Source organism: Stenella coeruleoalba (assembly GCF_951394435.1).
Source record: "Stenella coeruleoalba genome assembly, chromosome: 5".
Lineage (NCBI taxonomy): Eukaryota > Metazoa > Chordata > Mammalia > Artiodactyla > Delphinidae > Stenella > Stenella coeruleoalba.
The window spans coordinates 30,687,803-30,708,900 of NC_137150.1; the positions used below are offsets into that span (position 1 = coordinate 30,687,803).

At 39.7% G+C, this 21,098-nt stretch overlaps 1 protein-coding gene across 2 annotated transcripts in view; it reads right to left on the bottom strand.

Moving 5' to 3' along the window:
* PCCB (propionyl-CoA carboxylase subunit beta) overlaps positions 1 to 21,098 on the bottom strand; it is a 90,696-nt gene that overhangs the window by 32,649 nt on the left and 36,949 nt on the right. For both annotated transcript variants that reach the window (XM_079922193.1, XM_079922194.1), the window contains exons 7-9: positions 19,470 to 19,578; positions 18,086 to 18,206; positions 16,360 to 16,441 (exon numbers count right to left, since the gene is read on the bottom strand). In XM_079922193.1, coding sequence (XP_079778319.1) covers positions 16,360 to 16,441; positions 18,086 to 18,206; positions 19,470 to 19,578 — 312 coding nt within the window. The remainder of the gene's footprint in view (positions 1 to 16,359; positions 16,442 to 18,085; positions 18,207 to 19,469; positions 19,579 to 21,098) is intronic.

Genomic DNA, 21,098 nt, shown 5'->3' on the forward strand with positions numbered 1-21,098 from the left:
CCGTGGCATGTGGGATCTTCCTGGACCAGGGCTCAAACCTGTGTCCCTTGCGATGGCAGGTGGATTCTTAACCACAGTGCCACCAGGGAAGTCCCCCTGGGTGTCTTTTAACTTCATGTATTTTTTTGCTATGCAGAGTGGAATTTTTAAATGTTTATATAGTCATATTTATCAATTTTTTAACTGAAACTGAATTTTAAATCATAGTTCAAAATCCTTTACCTTCTCCTAAAGTTAGAGAAATTCATCTATGCGTTCTTTAAATATTTCACTTATTATATTTAGTTCTCTGATCTATTATTAGTTTATTTTTGCATATGGTATAAACTACAAATAAAATTTTATATTTTCCTAACCAGCTATCCAGGTGTCTAGCACCATTTCTTTCTTTATTTATTTTGCAGGGCGGGGAGCCACACTGCACAGCTTGTGGGATCTTAGTTCCCTAACCAGGGATTGAACCCGGGCCCTCAGCAGTGAGAGAGCAGAGTCCTAACCACTGGACTGCCAGGCAATTCCTTAGCACCATTTATTGAAGAGCTAATCTTTGCCCATGGAATTTGACATAATACCTTTATCATATGTACCAGAATTCTATATGTACTTGAATCAACTTCTAGCTTTTCTATTCTATTCCACTGATCTATTTATGTGCCAGGACTACACTGTTTTAACTACAGCATGCTTTAATAAAGGATATGGCCATAGCTTTTCTTCTGATGGTCTTATATTAACTCAATATCCAGGAACAAGGGATGTCTCTGCATCTGTTCAAGTCTGTTTTCATGTTTTTCAGAAGTTTTAAAATTTGCCCCATAAGTTTATTACTAAATATTTTATCTTTATTGCTATGCAAAATGAGTTTTTACATTACCACAATATAATTGGTTACTGTTTGTGTATATGAAGACTATTCCTAGGTTAATTTTATATCCTGTTCCCTATTTATTGTTTCAGTTTTATCACGCATTCCCTAGGATTTTTAGCATATTATGTCATACAAAAGCATAGGTCAACTTTTGCAAAGCTTTTTGCCTCTAACTGATCTTCTTCTTTATCTAATTGTATTGGCTAATACCTCCAGTACAATGTTAAATAATAGTGGAGATAGAGAGCATCCTTGCCTTGTCCCAGATCTTAGTGTAAGTATTTCCATATTAAGATGCTTGGTTTTGAAAAAGTGTATATTAAACTATCATGTTAAGTATTCATCAATTCCTACTTTCTTGAGTGTTCCTATTAGAAATGGGTGTTGAACTTTCTTAAAGCCTTTTCTCAGCATTGTATGAAAACAACCATATAATCTTTCTCTGGTCTATCTATTAATGCAGTACATTATAGATTTTCTAGAACCAACCTTGCATTCCTATAATAAATCCCACTTGCTTATGGTATATAATTTTAACATGGTGTTGGAGTCTGTTAGCTAACATTTATTTGGTATTGTTGCATCAATATTGGTAAATGATGCCAATCTGAAATCTTTTTCAGTTCTATATCAGGTTCAGGTATATCAATGTCATACTTGTTTCATAAAAAGAATTTGTACAGGGTGTGTGTGTGTGTGTTTACTGTCTATGATCTGAAATAATTTATGTAGCACTGTGATTCTTTGGTCTTGGAAGGTTTCATAGAATTCCCACATGAAACTATCTGGGTCTAGTGCTATTTTTGTGAAATAACCACTATGTAATTTGGTCCACTTAGGCTTTCTACCTCTAATGGGGTCAATTTTGGGTAAAATGTATTTTCCAAATAAAATGTCCAGTTCATCTAACCTCTTATGATTTTTAAATTTCTTCTATCTCTATCATTTCTCCTTTCCACTTTTTACTTGTGCCTTTTTTTTAAGTTAGCTAGTAGTTACTCTATTCCATTAGTTACAGCTATTTTTCTATTTCCCAAGTCATAAAATTTCTGCTTTTATCCTTATTAAATCCTGTCTTGTTATTCTTTAGAATATTTTTTCCCCATCTTTTTGAATGGAGAATTTAGTTTCTTTTCCTTCTTTCATTTTTCACTAAGCAATTAAGGCTATAAATTTTCCTCCTCTCATAGACAGTATTCCATAGATTTTGATATGTAGTGTTTTCATTATCTTTATTCTCTTAGAATTCTGTCATTTGGCTTATATTTTCTCCTTTTATTCAAGAATTAACAGATTTATTTTAAATGAGACAGTGCTTTTATTGTTGTAGCTATAAATTTCTAGTCTTAATCATTGTGTTTTGTAATATTTTTGCTTTATGGACTGCTAGGATGCTTTCTTTCTGACCAAATATGTGATCAACTTTTGTGAATGTTCCATGTGCACTTGAGAATAAGATTCATTGCCTATTACCAGGCTGTAAAGTCTGAAATAGATCTTTAATATCTATCTGTGACATTATTGAGGTCTTCTATATCTTACTTATTTTCGTCCATTTGACCTACTTTGTACTAATTATGGTACATTTAAATCTATTATTATTTGTTTCTACCTATGTCTCCTTGGACATCCTATAGTTTCTCCTTTTTAAAGATGGTAGTTTTATCATTTAGAGCATAGATCTTTTACATCATCACTGTGAATTATGGCTTTTAGCATTTAAAAATGTCTTTCCTTGTCACAGTAAATACTTGAATTTCACATCACCCAATATTAGGCTCACACACACGGCATTGTTTCTGTTCTCCTGACATACCTTTCCCCATCCCTTACGTTTAACTTTTCAGAATCACTTTGTCTCTTGTACACCACATATAGTTGGTCTTGCTTTATGAGGGAAATTGAACATCCTTTTCTTTTAATAAATGAGATAAACAAGTTTAATAAATAAGTTTGGCCATTCATATTTATTGGTATTTCAGATGTTTTTTATTCTTGTAATTATTCTGTGTACCATGTTATATTTACTGTTTAAGTAATATGTTTTATGTTGCTGTTTATAAAGATTTATATTTTTGGTCTAGTGGTTACCTTTGTAATTATACCTTTTTAATGCCCTTAGTCTGTTTCCTCATCTAATGTCTTATTAACTGGGTTGTCTACTATTAATATCTGTTGAGTCACAACAATCAGTATACTTATTCTGCTATACTCTTTCACTCTTCCTTCTCTTCCATCTTTCAGTGGCATTTTTTCCTGCAACTGAAACATAGCATTTATACATTGTTCTCTACCCTCATTCCCAACCTTATTCTAGTCTTATAATTAAATAAGCACCATCAATCCTTTTCCTAAAATTTGTCCAGTAATCTCTTGGTTGGATGAAACTCATCCTCTAGAAGCTTCCTCAAGAAGAGCCTGGGAACACAGAATTCCCTCAGTTTTAGCTGGTTTTCTTTAGTCTTAATACATGAACATCAGCTTGGCCAGATATAAAATCTTTAGTCTTTCCTGGAGTCTCCAGGAAGTGCTTCTCTATTGTTGCCTTGTTTTGTTGTTGCTTTTGAAAAGTCTGATGCTACTCTAATTCTCCCATCTTTGTAAGTTATTTAATCTTTTTGCCCCAAAGTCTTGAGGATTTTTCTTTTCAAAATCTAGTAGTGGGACTTCCCTGGTGGTCCAGTGGGTAAGACTCCACGCTACCAATGCAGGGGGCCTGGGTTCGATCCCTGGTTGGAGAACAAGATCCTGCATGCATGCTGCAACTAAGAGTCCACATGCCACAACTAAGAAGCCCACAAGCCGCAACTAGGAGTCCACATGCCACAACTAAGAAGTCTGCATGCCGCAACTAAAGGTCTCACATGCCACAACAAAGATCCCACATGCCACAACTAAGACCCAGTGCAGCCAAAAAAAAAAAAAAAAAAATCTAGTAGTTATATGTGGATATTTACTCGAGTTTGATCATTCTTGGTTAATTTTCCCATACACTCAGTGAGCTCTTTCATTATGTAGCTCTGGGTCTTTTTCTGGGATGTCTTCTTGGATTACAGTTTTAAACATTAATTCTCTTCCTGTTTGTCCTTCATCAGACACTCCAGTTATATGTATGTTCAGTCTTCTTTGCCTATCTTCCATTTTAGTCACTTTTTTCTGATTTTTTTACCTTTTTCTTTATGCTTTTGGTTATTTTCCCACTTTTCTTCAACATTCCTTATTAAATTTCATTCAAATACAATCTCCCTAGAGCACTTTATAATTCTGTCTTCACTTCTCATATATGATTTTGTCCCCCACCATTTTAATTCAGTCACCTCTAACTTTACTTCTTCCTATTTTATGTCCATTCTGTCATTAGTTTCTGAATTTGATTTTCATAACTCAGGTGATGATTTGAGGCTACTGAACTCTACTGCAGTGTGATCATCTGCTGAATGACTAACTTTTACAATGAAGGGCATTTTGTCAATTGAAGTTTTTTGTTCTCATTTTTGGTTTTCTTATCTTAGTAGCTCTGTATAGATAAACTACTTGTATTTGCATTTTGTGGACAGGGTTGACAGTCTGGGATGGTGAACAAGATTCCCAGTTCAAGAGCGCCCTCTTCTGTCAGTATAACAAAGTGCCACTTAGTTAATGGGTGTCTTGATATTAGAAGAGGGTGGTAGGGAAAGGGGTAGTATGACCTTCAGTGTTGTGTTTTTTTTTTTATCTTGTAGACACATAAATTTACCTTTCTTCATTTTTCCTTCACTTCACAATTTCCAAAGGTGCTTCTCTCTTCTTTTTTAATCTTTCTTCCCTAGAAGGAATGCCCTTCCATGCTTTCTTGATTCTTGTGTATGTTTAAGTCCCTCCTCTTAAGTAACTCTTCTGACCTAACAGGACTCTTTTCCAGTATTTTCACTCTTATAGTGAACTTTCTCTCCCTGAGTGGTTTCTTCTAAATTCCCTTCTCTTTCTTCTGAGCAGTGTCTCAACACTTCTTCCAGCTCTCCACAGAGACTTGTTGCCAAAATTCAAGAAACAGTCCTACTAGAAAGTGGTGCTTAGGGACTTCCATGGTGGTCCAGTGGTTAAGACTCTGAGCTTCCAATGCAGGGGGCCTGGGCTCGATCCCTGGTCAGGGAACTAGATCCCTCATGCATGCCACAACTAATAAGTCTGCATGCTGCAACTAAGAGCCCACATGCCATGACTAAAGATCCCGCGTGCCACAACTAACACCCAGCACAGCCAAAAATAAATAATTTTTTTTAAAAAGTGGTATTTATTGTTCTACTTATTGTTATATGAAGTTTGTAGTTTCCTGTCTTACAATTATGATAAAGGAATGGAAATGGTAGTTTTATTTTTTCTTCTTATTGGCCTACATATAGTTTTTCAAGTATGTGTAGAGTTTTGTATTCAGGAGACTTTGACTACCCAGAAATACCACCTTCCCCCTCTTTTTTTCTTTTAAACAATTTTAAGAATTCATGCCACTGACAAAATTCCATTACTAAGTTCTGATCCAATGGATATAGTCACAAAAACATACTAATACACACAGATGTTTACTGCAGCACTGCTATAACAACAAAAACTGTAAACGATCTAAATGTCCATCAGCACGGTACTGTTTAAATAATGTTCCATCCATACAATGGAGTACTATACAGTCATTATAATGAATAAGGTAGACCTGTATGCCATGACAGGGAAAGAAAGTGAAAAAAGAGTAAGATGTGGAAGTGTCTATAATACAATATTTTTTCAGTTAAAAGTAAATATATTGATATATACTTGACATATAAATTTTTTTCTGGAAAGATACACAAGAAACTTAATAGTGCTTACCTCTGGGAAAGACTGATAAGAAGGAGAGAGAAAATATTTGCATTTCATTTTACATGTTTCTATACTTAAGTTTTTTCGTTTGTACATATTATTTGTTTTTATTTAAAAAAGATTTAGAGAGTGTAGCAGAGACTCCTAAGTATCCACCAAAAATCCAGCTTCTGTTTCTACCACTGTAGAAGAAACGATGGGCAAACGGCTATCATATTTCCTAACCTCCCCTACAGTTAGATGTGGCTATTTGACTATGTTTTCTACAATGGACTTAAATACAGTATTAAAAATGAAACAGAATATATTTATTAAACTTCTAGCTCAAAAGTTCGAGAAGGAAAAAAGATGATTAACTGAAAGAAAGCACAAAAGGAATTAATCAATAAAAAAGCAGAAAATACATAGCTTTAAAAAGAAAGAAACATTAAACAAAAAGTTGATTCTCTGAAACACATCAATAAAATATTTCAACTACTAGGTAACTATCAAGAAAATATAAAACAAGAAATGTCAGAGAAAACCACTGAAACAGATTTTGCTAATCTTCTAAGACTATATACCCTGCATAATCCTATGCAGGTAAAATTAAAAATCTGGAATAGGTAATTCATAGAAAAAATATATATAGTCTACCAAAACCAGCTCAGTAGTTGTGGCACACAGGCTTAGCTGCTCCATGGCACGTGGGATCTTCCTGGACCAGGGATCGAACCCATGTCGCCTGCCCTGGCAGGCAGACCCTTAACCACAGCGCCACCAGGAAAATCCCACCAGATCTTTAAAGAGCAGATAATCCCAATGCTATTTCAACTGTTCCAAAGCATAGAAAACTTGCAAATTCTCATTATGGCACTTCATGAACTGAACTATGTATCCCCACCGCCAAAATTCATACATTGAAGCCTAACCCCCAATGTGATTATGTTTGGAGACAGGGCCTTTAAGGAGATAAAGTAAATGAGGTCATAAAGGTTGGGGCCCTAATTTGAAAGGACTGGTGTCCTTTTAAGAGGAAAAGACATCAGAGATCTCTCTTTCTTGTGCACAGAGAAGAAAGGCCACATCGGGACACAGTGAGCAGGCAGCCATCTGCAAACCAGAAGAGAGGGCTCAACAGAAACCAACTCTGCTGGCACCTCAATCCTGGACTTCTAGCCTCCAGAACCGTGAGAAAATTAATTTTTGTTTAAGCAATTCAGTCTGTGGTATTTTGTTATGGCAGCCCTAGCAAACTAATAAATGATGCAAGAGCACTGACACCAAAATCTGATTTTAAAATACACCACCTCCCTAAAGAAGGGATAGTCAGAGAGTTTAGGATAGACATGTAAATACTGCTATACTTAAAATGGATAACCAACAAGGCCCTACTGTATAGCACAGGGAACTCTGCTCAATGTTATGTGGCAGCCTGGATGGGAGGGGAGTTTGGGGGAGAATGGATACATGCATATGTATGGCTGAGTCCCTTTGCCGTGCACCTGAAACTATCAAAACATTGTTAATCGGCTATACACCAATATAAAATAAAAAGTTTAAAATAAATAAAATACCCCCAAAATCAGCTAACATTCCATGATATTGAGGTAAACATTCAAAATAAAACATTTATAAAATATAACAAGTATTACGATATATTTACAAATAGAATTAAGAAAAATCAATGTGATTACCTCTATAAATGCTTAAAGGGCACTTAAAAATATTCAATACCCACCCCTGATTTACAAAGAAAACAAGTAGGCAACAACAAAAATTAAAATAGAAACCAGTGTGGGATAGGGAGGGTGGAAGGGAGATGCAAGAGGGAGGAGATATGGGGATATCTGTATACATATAGCTGATTCACTTTGTTATACAGCAGAAACCAACACAACATTGTAAAGCAATTATACTCCAGTAAAGATGTTAAAAAAAAACAGGAAGCAGTGGTAGCTTTCTTAACATGAGAAAAAGATATAAAATTAGGAAACACTAATGACAGTCTCTCTAAAGTCAGGAACAAAACAAAGATGCCCACTATGACAACCACTGCTTATCACTGCATTTGATAAAATATGGAGGTACATCAATGCAACTGAACAAGAGAAAGAAATGATATAACATAACTGGAAAGGAAAAGACAAAACTATTTGTATGTAGGCAATATACTAATATACTTGAAAAAGCCAAAAGAATTAACAGTGAAAAACTATAACAAATAATAAGAGAACTTAATAGGTAATTGGATATAAAATTGATAAACAGAATCAAAAGCTTTCATATATACTTAAAAAACAACAGAAGATAGAAAAGACCCCATCTACAATAAAAAGATACTTAGGAATAAACAAGGAAATCTTTAAAACAGTCAAGGAGAAAAAAGTACACTTTAACAAATAAAAATGCAAACTGTGTTTTTAGATTGTTTCAGATTCATAAGGATGTCAATTTTCCCTAGTTAGTGCATAAATTTAATGGGATCCCAATAAAAACAACAAAAGGATGCCCTACTTCCACCACCCCCCCGCTTTCACCCTAAAACAAGACAAACTGATTTCTAAATTTCATATGGAAAAATAAACAAGACTAGGCAAGAAAACTCCAAGAAAAGAATAATCAAGAGGAACTATCTCTACCAGATGTGAAAGCGTACTATCAACTGAATAATTAAGGCAGTATGGTATTGGTCAAGTGTTGGTGACAGTGTTAAGGCACCAGAACTCTCAAATGCTGCTGGTGGGAGTGCAAACTGACACAGCCTTTGAAGAATCCTTGGGCAGGGTCCACTAAGGCTCCATGTATGCCTGGCTGTGAGGCGGTACTTCCACTCCTCACTACAGATTCAACAGAAACGTGGAAGTTTGTTTGTTTATTTACCAAAATCACATAACAGAATGATATCAGAACTATCTGTAATAATTCCAAACTAGAAACTACCCAAATGCCCACCAACAGTAGATAAACTGTGGTTTGTTCATACAAAAGATTACGGAGAGCAGAGGGCAGACAGCAGAAGCAAGAAGAACTACAATCCTGCAGCCTGTGGAACAAAAACCACATTCACAGAAAGACACACAAAATTAAAAGGCAGAGGGCTATGTACCAGATGAAGGAACAAGATAAAACCCCAGAAAAACAACTAAATGAAGTGGAGATAGGCAACCTTCCAGAAAACGAATTCAGAATAACGATAGTGAAGATGATCCAAGACCTCGGAAAAAGAATGGCGGCAAAGATCGAGAAAATGCAAGAAATGTTTAACAAAGATCTAGAAGAATTAAAGAACAGACACCTAGAAGAATTAAAGAACAAACAAACAGAGATGAACAACACAATAACTGAAATGAAAAATACACTAGAAGGAATCAATACAAGAATAATTAAGGAAGAAGAATGGATAAGACACCTGGAAGGCAGAATAGTGGAATTCACTGCCACGGAACAGAATAAAGAAAAAAGAATGAAACGATATGAAGACAGCCTAAGAGACCTCTGGGAAAACAATAAACACAACAACATTCGCATTATAGGGGTCCCAGAAGGAGAAGACAGAGAGAAAGTACCCAAGAAAATATTTGAAGAGATTATAGTCGAAAACTTCCCTAACATGGAAAAGGAAATAGCCACCCAAGTCAATGAAGCACAGAGAGTCCCAGGCAGGATAAACCCAAGGAGAATCACGCCGAGACACACAGTAATCAAATTGACAAAAATTGAAGACAAAGAAAAATTATTGAAAGCAACAAGGGGAAAACGACAAATAACATACAAGGGACTCCCATAACATTAACAGCTGATTTCTCAGCAGAAGCTCTACAAGCCAGAAAGGAGTGGCATGATATATTTAAAGTGATGAAAGGGAAGAACCTACAACCAAGATTACTCTACCCAGCAAGGATCTCATTCAGATTCGATGGAGAAATCAAAAGCTTTACAGACAAGCAAAAGCTAAGAGAATTCAGCACCATCAAACCTGATCTACAACAAATGCCGAAGGAACTTCTTTCAGTGTGAAACACAAGAGAAGAAATGGACCTACGAAAACAAACTCATAGGTCTTCCCTGATGGCGGAGTGAAGATACCACATGCCATGGAGCAACTAGGTCCATGTCCCACAACTACTGAGTCTGCGCTCTAGAGCCCGCAAGTCACAACTACTGAGCCCACGTGCCACAACTACTGAAGCCCACGTGCCTAGAGCCCCTGCTCCACAACAAGAGAAGCCACAACAATGAGAAGCCCATGCACCGCAACAAAGAGTAGCCCCCGCTCACAACTAGAGAAAGCCTGCACACAGCAACGAAGACCTACCACAGCCAAAAATAAATAAATTTATTTTAAAAGAAAAAATAAACTCATAACAATTAAGAAAATGGGAATAGGAACATACATATTGATAATTACCTTAAACGTGAATGGATTAAATACTCCAACCAAAAGACACAGGCTTGCTGAATGGATACAAAAACAAGACCCATAAATATGCTGTCTACAAGAGACCCACTTCAGACCTAGGGACACATACCAACTGAAAGTGAGGGCATGGAAAAAGATATTCCATGCAAATGGAAATCAAAAGAAACCTGGAGTAGCAATACTCATATCAGATAAAATGGACTTTAAAATAATGTTACAAGAGACAAAGAAGGACACTACATAATGATCAAGGGATCCATCCAAGAAGAAGATATAACAATTATAAATATATATGCACCCAACATACAAGCATCTCAATACATAAAACAACTGCTAACAGCTATAAAAGAGGAAATCGGCAGTAACACAATAATAGTGTAGAACTTTAACACCTCACTTAAACCAACGGACAGATCATCCAAACAGAAAATTAGGAAACACAACCTTTAAATGACACAGAAGACCAGATAGATTTAATTGATATTTATAAGACATTCCAACCAAAAAGAGCAGATTACACTTTCTTCTCAAGTGCACATGGAACATTCTCCAGGATAGATCACATCTTGGGGCACAAATCAAGTCTCAGTAAATTTAAGAAAATTGAAATCATATCAAGCATCTTTTCTGACCACAATGCTATGAGATTAGAAATGAATTACAGGGAAAAAAACGTAAAAACACAAATACATGGAGTGCTAAACAATACGTTACTGAATAACCAAGAGATCACTGCAGAAATCAAAGAGGAAATCAGAAAATATCTAGAGACAAATGACAATGAAAATACGACAATCCAAAACCTATGGGATGTAGCAAAAGCAGTTCTAAGAGGGAGGTTTATAGCAATAAAGTCTACCTGAAGAAACAAGAAAAATCTCAAATAAACAATCTAACCTTACACCTAAAGGAACTAGAGAAAGAAGAACAAAACAAAACCCAAAGTTAGTAGAAGGAAAGAAATCATAAAGATCAGAGCAAAAATAAATGAAATAGAAACAAAGAAAACAATAGCAAAGATCAATGAAACTAAAAGCTGGTTCTTTGAGAAGATAAACAAAATTGATAAACCATTAGCCAGACTCATCAAGAGAGAGAGGACTCAAATCAAGAAAATGAGAAATGAAAACCAAGAAGTTACAACAGATACCAGAGATATACAAAGCATCCTAAGGGATTACTACAAGAAACTCTATGCCAATAAAGTGGACAACCTGGAAAAAATGGACAAATTCTTAGAAAGGTATAACCTTCCAAGACTGAATCAGGAAGAAATAGAAAATATGAACAGACCAATCACAAGTAATGATATTGAAACTGGGATTAAAAATCTTCCAACAAACAAAAGTCCAGGACCAGATGGCTTCACAGGTGAATTCTATCAAACACTTAGAGAAGAGCTAACACCCATCCTTCTCAAGCTCATCGAAAACATTGCAGAGGAAGGAACACTCCCAAACTCATTCTATGAGGCCACCATCACCCTGATACCAAAACCAGACAAAGATACTACAAAAAAGAAAACTACAGACCAATATCACTGATGACTATAGATGCAAAAATCCTCAACAAAATATTAGCAAACAGAATCCAACAACTCATTAAATGGATCATACACCATGATCAAGCGGGATTTATCCCAGGGATGCAAGGATTCTTCAATATACGCAAAATCAATGTGATACACCATATTAACAAACTGAAGAAAAACAGTAAGTCCATCTCAATAGACGCAGAAAAAGCTTTTGACAAAATTCAACACCTATTTACGATAAAAACTCTCCAGAATGTGGGCACACAGGACACCTACCTCAACATAATAAAGGCCATATACGACAAACCCACAGCAAATATCATTCTCAATGGTGAAAAACTGAAAGCATTTCCTCTAAAATCAGGAACAAGACAAGGATGTCCACTCTCACCACTACTATTCAACATAGTTTTCGAAGTCCTAGCCACGGCAATCAGAGAAGTAAAAGAAATAAAAGGAATACAAATTGGGAAAGAAGAAGTAAAACTGTCACTGTTTGCAGATGACATGATACTATACATAGAGAATCCTAAAGATGCTACCAGAAAACTACTAGAGCTAATCAATGAATTTGGTAAAGTAGCAGGATACAAAATTAATGCACAGAAATCTCTTGCACTCCTATACACGAATGATGAAAAATCTGAAAGAGAAATTAAGGAAACACTCCCATGTACCATTGCAACAAAAGAATAAAATACCTAGGAATAAACCTACCTAGGGAGACAAAAGACCTGTATAAGACACTGTTGAAAGAAATTAAAGATGATAAAAACAGATGGAGAGACATACCATGTTCCTGGGTTGGAAGAATCAATATTGTGAAAATGACTCTACTACCCAAAGCAATCTACAGATTCAATGCAATCCCTATCAAATTACCAATGGCATTTTTTTACAGAACTAGTACAAAAAATCTTAAAATTTGTATGGAGACACAAAAGACCCCAAAAGCCAAAGCAGTCTTGAGGAAAAAAAACGGAGCTGGAGGACTTCGGACTATACTACAAAGCTACAGTAATCAAGACAGTATGGTACTGGCACAAAAACAGAAATATAGATCAATGGAACAGGATAGAAATCCCAGAGACAAACCCACATGGCTATGGTCAACTAATCTATGACAAAGGAGGCAAGGATATACTATGGAGAAAAGACAGTCTCTTCAATAAGTGGTGCTGTGAAAACTGGACAGCTACATGTAAAAGAATGAAATTAGAACACTCTCTAACACCATACACAAAAATAAACTCAAAATGGATTAGAGACCTAAATGTAAGACTGGACACTATAAAACTCTTAGAGGAAAACATAGGAGGAACACTCTTTGACATAAATCACAGCAAGATCTATTTTGATCCACCTCCTAGAGTAACGGAAATAAAAACAAAAATAAACAATTGGGACCTAGTGAAACTTAAAAGCTTTGCAAAGCAAAGGAAACTACAAACAAGTCGAAAAGACAACCCTCAGAATAGGAGAAAATATTTGCAAACCAATCAACAGACAAAGGATAAATCTCCAAAATACATAAACAGCTCATGCAGGTCAATATTTTAAAAACAAACAACCCAATCCAAAAATGGTCAGAAGATCTAAATAGACATTTCTCCAAAGAAGACATACAGATGGCCAAGAAGCACATGAAAAGCTGCTCAACATCACTAGTTATTAGAGAAATGCAAATCAAAACTACAATGAGGTATCACCTCACACCGGTCACAATGGGCATCATCAGAAAATCTACAAACAACAAATGCTAGAGAGGGTGTGGAGAAAAGGGAACCCTCTTGCACTATTGGTGGGAATGTAAATTGATACAGCCACTATGAAGAACAGTATGGAGATTCCTTAAAAAACTAAAAACAGAATTACCATATGATCCAGCAATCCCACTACTGGGCATATACCCAGAGAAAACCATAATTCAAAAAGACACATGCACCCCAGTGTTCACTGAAGCCCTATTTACAATAGTCAGGTCATGGAAGCAACCTAAATGCCCATCGACAGGCGAATGGATAAAGAAGTTGAGGTACATATATACAATGGAATATTACTCAGCCATAAAAAGGAACGAAATTGGGTCATTTATAGAGACGTGGATGGATCTGGAGACTGTCATACAGAGTGAAGTAAGTCAGAAAGAGAAAAACAAATATCATATATTAACGCATATATGTGGAACCTAGAAAAATGGTACAGATGAACCGGTTTGCAGGGCAGAAACAGAGACACAGATGTAGAGAACAAACATATGGACACCAAGGGGGGAAAGTGGTGGAGGGAAGTGTTGCTGGTGGGATGAACTGGGAGATTGGGATTGACATGTATACACCAGTATGTATAAAGTGGATCACTAATAAGAACCTGCTGTATAAAAAATAAAATTCAAAAGTTCAAAAAAAAAAAAGCCTAAGGAGAACCACGAGAATAACACACATTGCAACAATATGGACGAATTTCAGTCATCTCATTGAATGAAAGCAGCTAGACAGAAAAGACCGCACACTATATGATTCCATTTATATAGTACACAAAACCAAGAACAACTAATTTATGCTGTTAAAGGTCAAGATGGTGGTTTCCCTCAGGGACTTGGTGGGAAAACAGTGCCTGGAAGAGAGCACTGGGGAGGCTTGTCTGTTTCTCTATGTGATGCATTGATTTGATCTATTCTATATAAATGTTTCTGTTATTTAGGAGGATTTATATTTATTTTAATAATGGTTACTTCTGTAACTATACCTCTTTAATGCCCTTAGTTCCCTAGTTTAGCAATTTGGAGAGGTCATTAGGAGAGCTGTCATTCAACAGAATGAAAGCAGAAGCCAGATTCCAGAGAGGAATAAAGGAAGAAGAGACAAGAGGAGTTTAAGGAAAAAGGTAGAAAAGACTGTGGATGTCAGTTAAACAGAAATTCAGGTTAAGAAGGGTTTGGTTTAGCAGACAAGAAGTTCATACATGTTCAAACACATTTATTGCCCAGAGGAAGGAGTTAAGAGAGGGAGAAGAAGTTAAACCAGTCAAGAAAGCAAGATGCCAGACAGGAAGCAATGGAGTGAGGAGCCCAGGTGAGGCACCTCATTCTTTCAGCCTGGGGAGACACGGAGGGACGGTGGGGAGGGAGAAACAGGCACCTATGGAAAGTGATGAACCTGATGCTCTCAATTTTCTCCACGAAGGAAATGCTGATGTCATCTGATCAGAGTGGGGAATAGAGAAGGAAGTTAGGGTTTCGATCAGGGAAAGTGAAGAAGATAAAAACAGGAGCTGAGGGGAGGTTCACGGCACATATTCAAGCCGGAGACCAGAGAGGTGAACCGAGGACCCAGCTCAGGCTGGAGCAAGGCTCCGGGGCTTTCCCTTGGCAGGCTCAGGCCCCACTGGCAACATGGGTGGGTGGATGAATAAGTGACTGGATGGATGAGTGGATGAATGGATGGATGGGTGTGTGGATGGATGGATGGATGGATGGATGGATGGATGGATGGATGGATGGCTGGCTGGCTGGCTGGCTGGCTGGCTGGCTGGCTGGCTGCAGCCTTGAACCAGGGATGGGACTCCACAGGGCAAAAGGAGAATTGGAGCATGGATGACACAGACCCCATTTTACCTTCTTCACACTACTTTTGGACCTAAAACTACCCACGCCACGTATGCTTTTGTTCTCTGAATCTCTCACCCAAATGTGAGGTCGCTGAGGCAGGGTTTTTGTCCATCACAGTGTCATACAGCACCAACACTGAGAACAGTGCCTCGCTGTTAACATCTGGCGTAATGGCAGAGTCCAAGCTGGGCCAGGAAGGCAGAGGCCAGGAGGGGCAGAGGGCTCCACAGAACGGGATGATTGAGGGCTGGGGAGTCCAGGAGCAGAGGTGGTGAGAGATGGACAGGACAACTGTGAGGGTGTAGAGAGTACTGAAGGCTAAGGTCAGAGGAGGGCATGCTGGTAGAAGCGGGCTCAAATGGTGCTCAGTAGGCTAAGAATCCAGCAATGAGGAGAGGCAGAGCCCGGCCATGGCTGCTGACTCACGCTGACTCCCCACAGTACAGGGAGGAGGAACAGGTCACTGGGAGAGCCAGGGCCCCGGAGAGGCTGCGCCCACAGAGCCGTCTGGGTTCAGTTAATCGAGAAGAGCTAAGAGCACAGTGCGCGTAGGAAAGTGTGAGGGAGACAATGGCCATCGACAGATGCCCCCAGTTCTCCCCAACACTGTCCTCTTCACTTAATGACCCAGGAACCTGCTACACCAAGAAAAAGGTACAAATGACTCGCGTCCTCCTCCGACCTACACACACACCCCTCAACCCTGTCACAGGACACCTTATGTACTCACTCTCCTTTCTCTAGAGAAAAAAAAAAATGCCCTCTGAGCATGAGGCTCCAAACAGAGGTACATGAAGAGGCATCCTGCCTCAACTCCAGGCTCTGGAGACACGGCCCTTTCTCTACGGGCCTTAGAGTGCCAGCTCAAGAGCCCTGAGCTCTGCGGACCCAACTGCCATGCCCCCAAGCCTGTCCAAGCCAGTAGGGTGGCCACAGCCACTAGCTCTTCCCATAGCACACTACTCAGTGCCCTTATTCTGTGCCACCCCGTGCCCTGCCTCTGTTGCCCAATGGTAAGGCCTGTGGGTAAAGCACTTCCTCACTGAGCCAAAGCACAATGACATGCACGTGGCTGAGCCAGCACAGACAAGACAGACAGATGTGGCACTTACAGAGTGTATGATGTCCACCATGTCGTAGGCTTTGGTTGATTCCAAAGGGACAATTGTATCAAGCTCAGGAACTAGACGGTCACTTTGGATAGAAAAAGAAGCAGATATAATCAACATGGAAGAGCCCGTTGCCTTCTGTGGGTGGGGAATGGGAGAGGAAATGGGGGAGACACAGCATGGGGGCTGGACTGATTCTGTCCCTGCTGGGCTAGCAAAGCAGTCCCCAAAGATACATTCCTTTGTTATCACCATATTAAACTGAACCTGAGCTTGATATTAACCCAGAAGATCTTTCTGTTTTCATTTAGAGGAAAAAAAAATGAGCTTATTCCCCTGAATGTGGAAATTCCTTCATTTATCCTCTCTGAACACCTCCTACATTCTAGGTATTGTATGGAGTACCAAAGGACATTATAGTGAACAAGCCACTGTACCATCAAGCCCAGCTTCCCAGAAAGCTCAGCACCAGCGTCTTGGGTACAGCCCCACCCAGTAACAAAGTCCTCCCTTACTTTTCATGTGCTATTTACACATATGCATACAGCTTCCCTGGGACTGAATGAGGAGGAGGTATGGCTGGGCCAAAGCAGGCTGTTCAGACATGTCTGGGCCCTCGGACCGTAACACCTTCAAATGATGTCCTAAACCTTTCAAGAACCCCAAACAGTACAGCAGCTCGGAAAAGGAGGCTGTGCCCATCGCTTCTGGGCCTTGTGACCACCCTCCCTCTCATGACTACACACAGTGGGCCGCTGATTGTATCCCCTGAGGAGTGAGGCAGAGGCAGACAAGGAGTGGCCCTGGGGACATGACTCTTCAGAGCATCCCTGGCCCAGACATGGCCCCATAGGTAGAAGCCCAGGGCAGTGTCTGCAAACGGCTTCTTCCCGAGGGACGGCTTCTTCCTGAGGGACACAATTTCAAGTCCTTCTGCAGAAGTATTGCAGGCCAAGTGAGTGCTTCAAAATCAGAGAGGAAACAAAATGGAGAAGACAGCAGCCAGTGGTCTGGAGCTATAGTTCCCCAGCTGGGCTTCTGGCTTATTCTGCGGTGCTCCCCACATCAGGCAGTGGCCGGAAGAGCAAGAAGGAAAGAAGGTCTTCACTAGGTGGTCAGCAACACACCCTTCCCCAGGAATGTCCCAGCTTCTGGCCACAAGCAGGTATGCATAAGCACATTTCCTAAAGGGCATGCTGTCTGAATCATTTCATATTGATTTATTTCATCTTAAGACAAAATATACATATATATATATATATATATATACACACACATATATATATATCTCAATTCTAGACAAAGACTCAGAAATAATATTTTTTTTGGCCACTTTTTACTCCCAAGCTACTTGTCAGATATTAGAGAGAGGAAAAACGTGAATAAAAATAAAATATCTTGGGATTTCCCTGGCAGTCCAGTGGTTAAGACTCTGTCTAAGCTTCCACTGCAGGGGGCACAGATTTGAGCCCTGGTGGGGGAACTAAGATCCTGCATGCCACACAGCGTGGCCAGAAAATTTTTTTTTAATTTCTTTTTAAATAAGTAAATAAAATCCTTTGTGGCTCCTATACCCACACACGCCACCACCATGCCTACACCTGACTCCACTGCACAATCTACTCCAAGCTGCCTACCAGGGCAGACCCTGGAGGTCCCGCCAGGGCACACGGGCCAGAGAAGGACAAGCCAACCTGCAAAACGAGAGGAGCTCCGGCCTGCAACTCACCTGGGATCATGGCACTCACGGACAGGGGCCGGGTCCTGATTGCTGAGAGGCAAGTAGTTGAAGAACTCCCGGAGATTACACAAGGCGTCCACGTCATTTTCAAAAGCTCTGTGGGCCACGCCTGAGAAAACAGGGAGTATATAATGGGCCAGGGCGCCTGTCAGCCCAGAGATGCAGCTTCATGCCCACCTGCCCCCTCTAGGGCAGGTCTGCAGCAGACTGTGCCAACAGCCCTGTCGCCGCCCCCTCCACTGAGGATGGTACCACACCACACACCTTCAGGCTGACCCTCAGTCCATGCAGCCTGTTCTCTCTGCAAGGGTCACTCCTTTCATTATCCAGGTCTTTGACCTAGTGTCGCCTATTTGCCGAGGCTTTCCCTGCCCCTCTCCAGAGCACAACTTTCCCCACACCCCTCACTCTCCATCCCTGGACCATGGGAATTCTCGTCACACTTTTCCCTGCAGCACCTATTTCCCTGTTTACTGCCTGACATCTCCCCGAGAGTATCAGCTCCAACGGGGTAGAGGCTAGGCCTGTCTTATCACTGCAGCCCAGCAACTGGAATAATGCCTGGTTATATGTCCATTAACACTCAAGAAAGCTGGACAATAAAAAATAAAAGGAAAACGGCTGGCACATGTCATGGTACTCAGCAATGGCAGAACAAAGGAGGAAAGAAGGGGAACCACGTGGTAAGGAATCAAGCCATCATTCCTCAAGAACACTCTGAAATCACAGAAGAGCCAAACAGGGCCATAGACATGATAGAGAAAGTGGGGCAGGAAACTCCCTCTCAGGTTCACCCCACCGGACTCCCTGCTTCTACCGCTGCCCCCAGAGTCTCTTCTCTACCAGGCAGCCCAACTGAGCTTTTAAAGTCAAATAATGTCATGTCCCTAATCCAACCACCCTCCTCGCCACTCACCGAGCACACCAGCCCCTCTCCTTCCTCAGAAGCCTCTGCCTGCGATGCTTCTCCCCTAGGTATGCATTCAGTCCACTCCTTCAAATCTGCTCAATTATTGCCCAGTGAGGCCTGTCCTTACCACCCTCATTAAAACTGCAACAATCCCAACCCCCTTTACCCTGTGCTACTTTTTCCACAGCACACATACTTTTATGAATCATAATTCTTGTAACCATCATTCTAATTTGCTCAAAAATTTCAAAGACTATGAAAGCATTAGTAGTAGCCTGTAATTTAATTTAACGAGTTTGAGATATAAATCCACCTTTATTACTATATCTGTAGACAATACATGACACTACAGTCTATTCAAAGAAATTCTGTCGATGAAGTGATATCTGTACAGACTGTCACTTCTAGCAATTCCTCTTCTCAGTGTCTGACAACAGTAAGGTAAGCTTCGAGGCCTCTAACCTGACATGGTGGTGTGGGTCCTGGCGCCCCCGAGCTCCTCCTGGGTAACGTCCTCATTGGTGACAGACTTCACAACATCAGGGCCAGTGATGAACAAGTAGGAGGTGTCCTGAAACCAGAGAATTTCAGAAAGTTCAATCTCAGAGCACCAGAACTCGCAAAACCAGGTTAGGACACAGCTCACAGATGCATACCCAAACGAAAGACCCACGTTTTCCCTGCCTCACTCTCTATCAAAAAATCTTCGTTGCCTGGTTCTCTCTCAGCAAAATGGCCTGCAGTGTGGCTACCAGTCATTCATCTGTAGAACACCCTAACAGGTGACCCTTATTCAGAGCTTGCTGCACACCAAGAATTTTTCTAAGCATTTCATTAATTGTGTCATTAAAGCCTAGGTACTATTATCACCCCATTTACAGATCAGGAAACTGAGGCACTGTGATAGTGTGCAGCTTGCCTAAAATTAATCAGTCACTTTAAGTGAAGCCATCTGGAGACAATGAAAATCAATGTTTGGTGTTCTGAGAGAGTGACAGGCTTTAATTTTTAGTTTCTAACTTAAAGATAATAAAGACATATTGTAAAAAATTTAATCAGAATAGGAGATACAGTAGAAAGTAAGTCTACATGCAAGCCCTTATTTCCAGCCCTCTAATTTCCATCCCCAAAGGCGACCACTGTCAGTTTCTCTGACATCCATGCATATGAGCATTTATATACTTTTCCCTCTTATTTTCTCTCTAGCACATTGTCCTACACACACTGTTCTCAAACTTCTTGAAGATTATTCCGTATCAGTATAGTAGGATATGTATCGCAACTTACTTAACTGCCACCTACTGATGGTCCTTTAGACCGTTGCCAGTGTTTTACTTATAACAAGCAATGCTGCAATAAGTATCTTACTACAATCATCTCTGTCAGCTCATTTTTCATGTTCTTTGTCCATTCTCCTACTAGATAGTTGTTTTTAAATACTAAGGACATTAGTCCTTAGGCTATTATCTGTGTTGTATCAGTCTTTATTTTATGGCTCCTTGGTTTGGAATCTTGCTAGAATGGCCTAGCTAGAGAGGTCTATCTTCCCCACTCCACACAAAGACTCAAACAAATGTTCATAAGAGCATTACTTGTAACAATCAAAAACTAGAAACAGACACTTCCCTGGTGGCGCAGTGGTTAAGAATCTGCCTGCCAGTGCAGGGGACACGGGTTCAACCACTGGTCCGTGGAGATTCCACATGCCTGAGCAACTAAGCCCGTGCACCACAACTACTGAGCCTATGATCTAGAGCCTGCATGCCACAACTACTGAGCCTGAGTGCTGCAACTACTGAAGCCCACGTGCCTGGAGCCTGTGCTCTGCAGCAAGAGAAGCCACCACAATGAGAAGACCACGTGCTACAACAAAGAGTAGCCCCCGCTCACTGCAACTAGAGAACGCGTGCGTGCATCAACAAAGACCTAACACAGCCAAAAACAAAAAAACTAGAAACAGCCCAATTCCATCAACAAGTGAATCTCAAAATAATTATCCTAAATGAAAGCAACCAGCCCCGTAAAAAAAAAAAAAAAAAGAGTACATACTTTTTGTATATATTTTGTACATACAAAATGTCATTTTTGTAT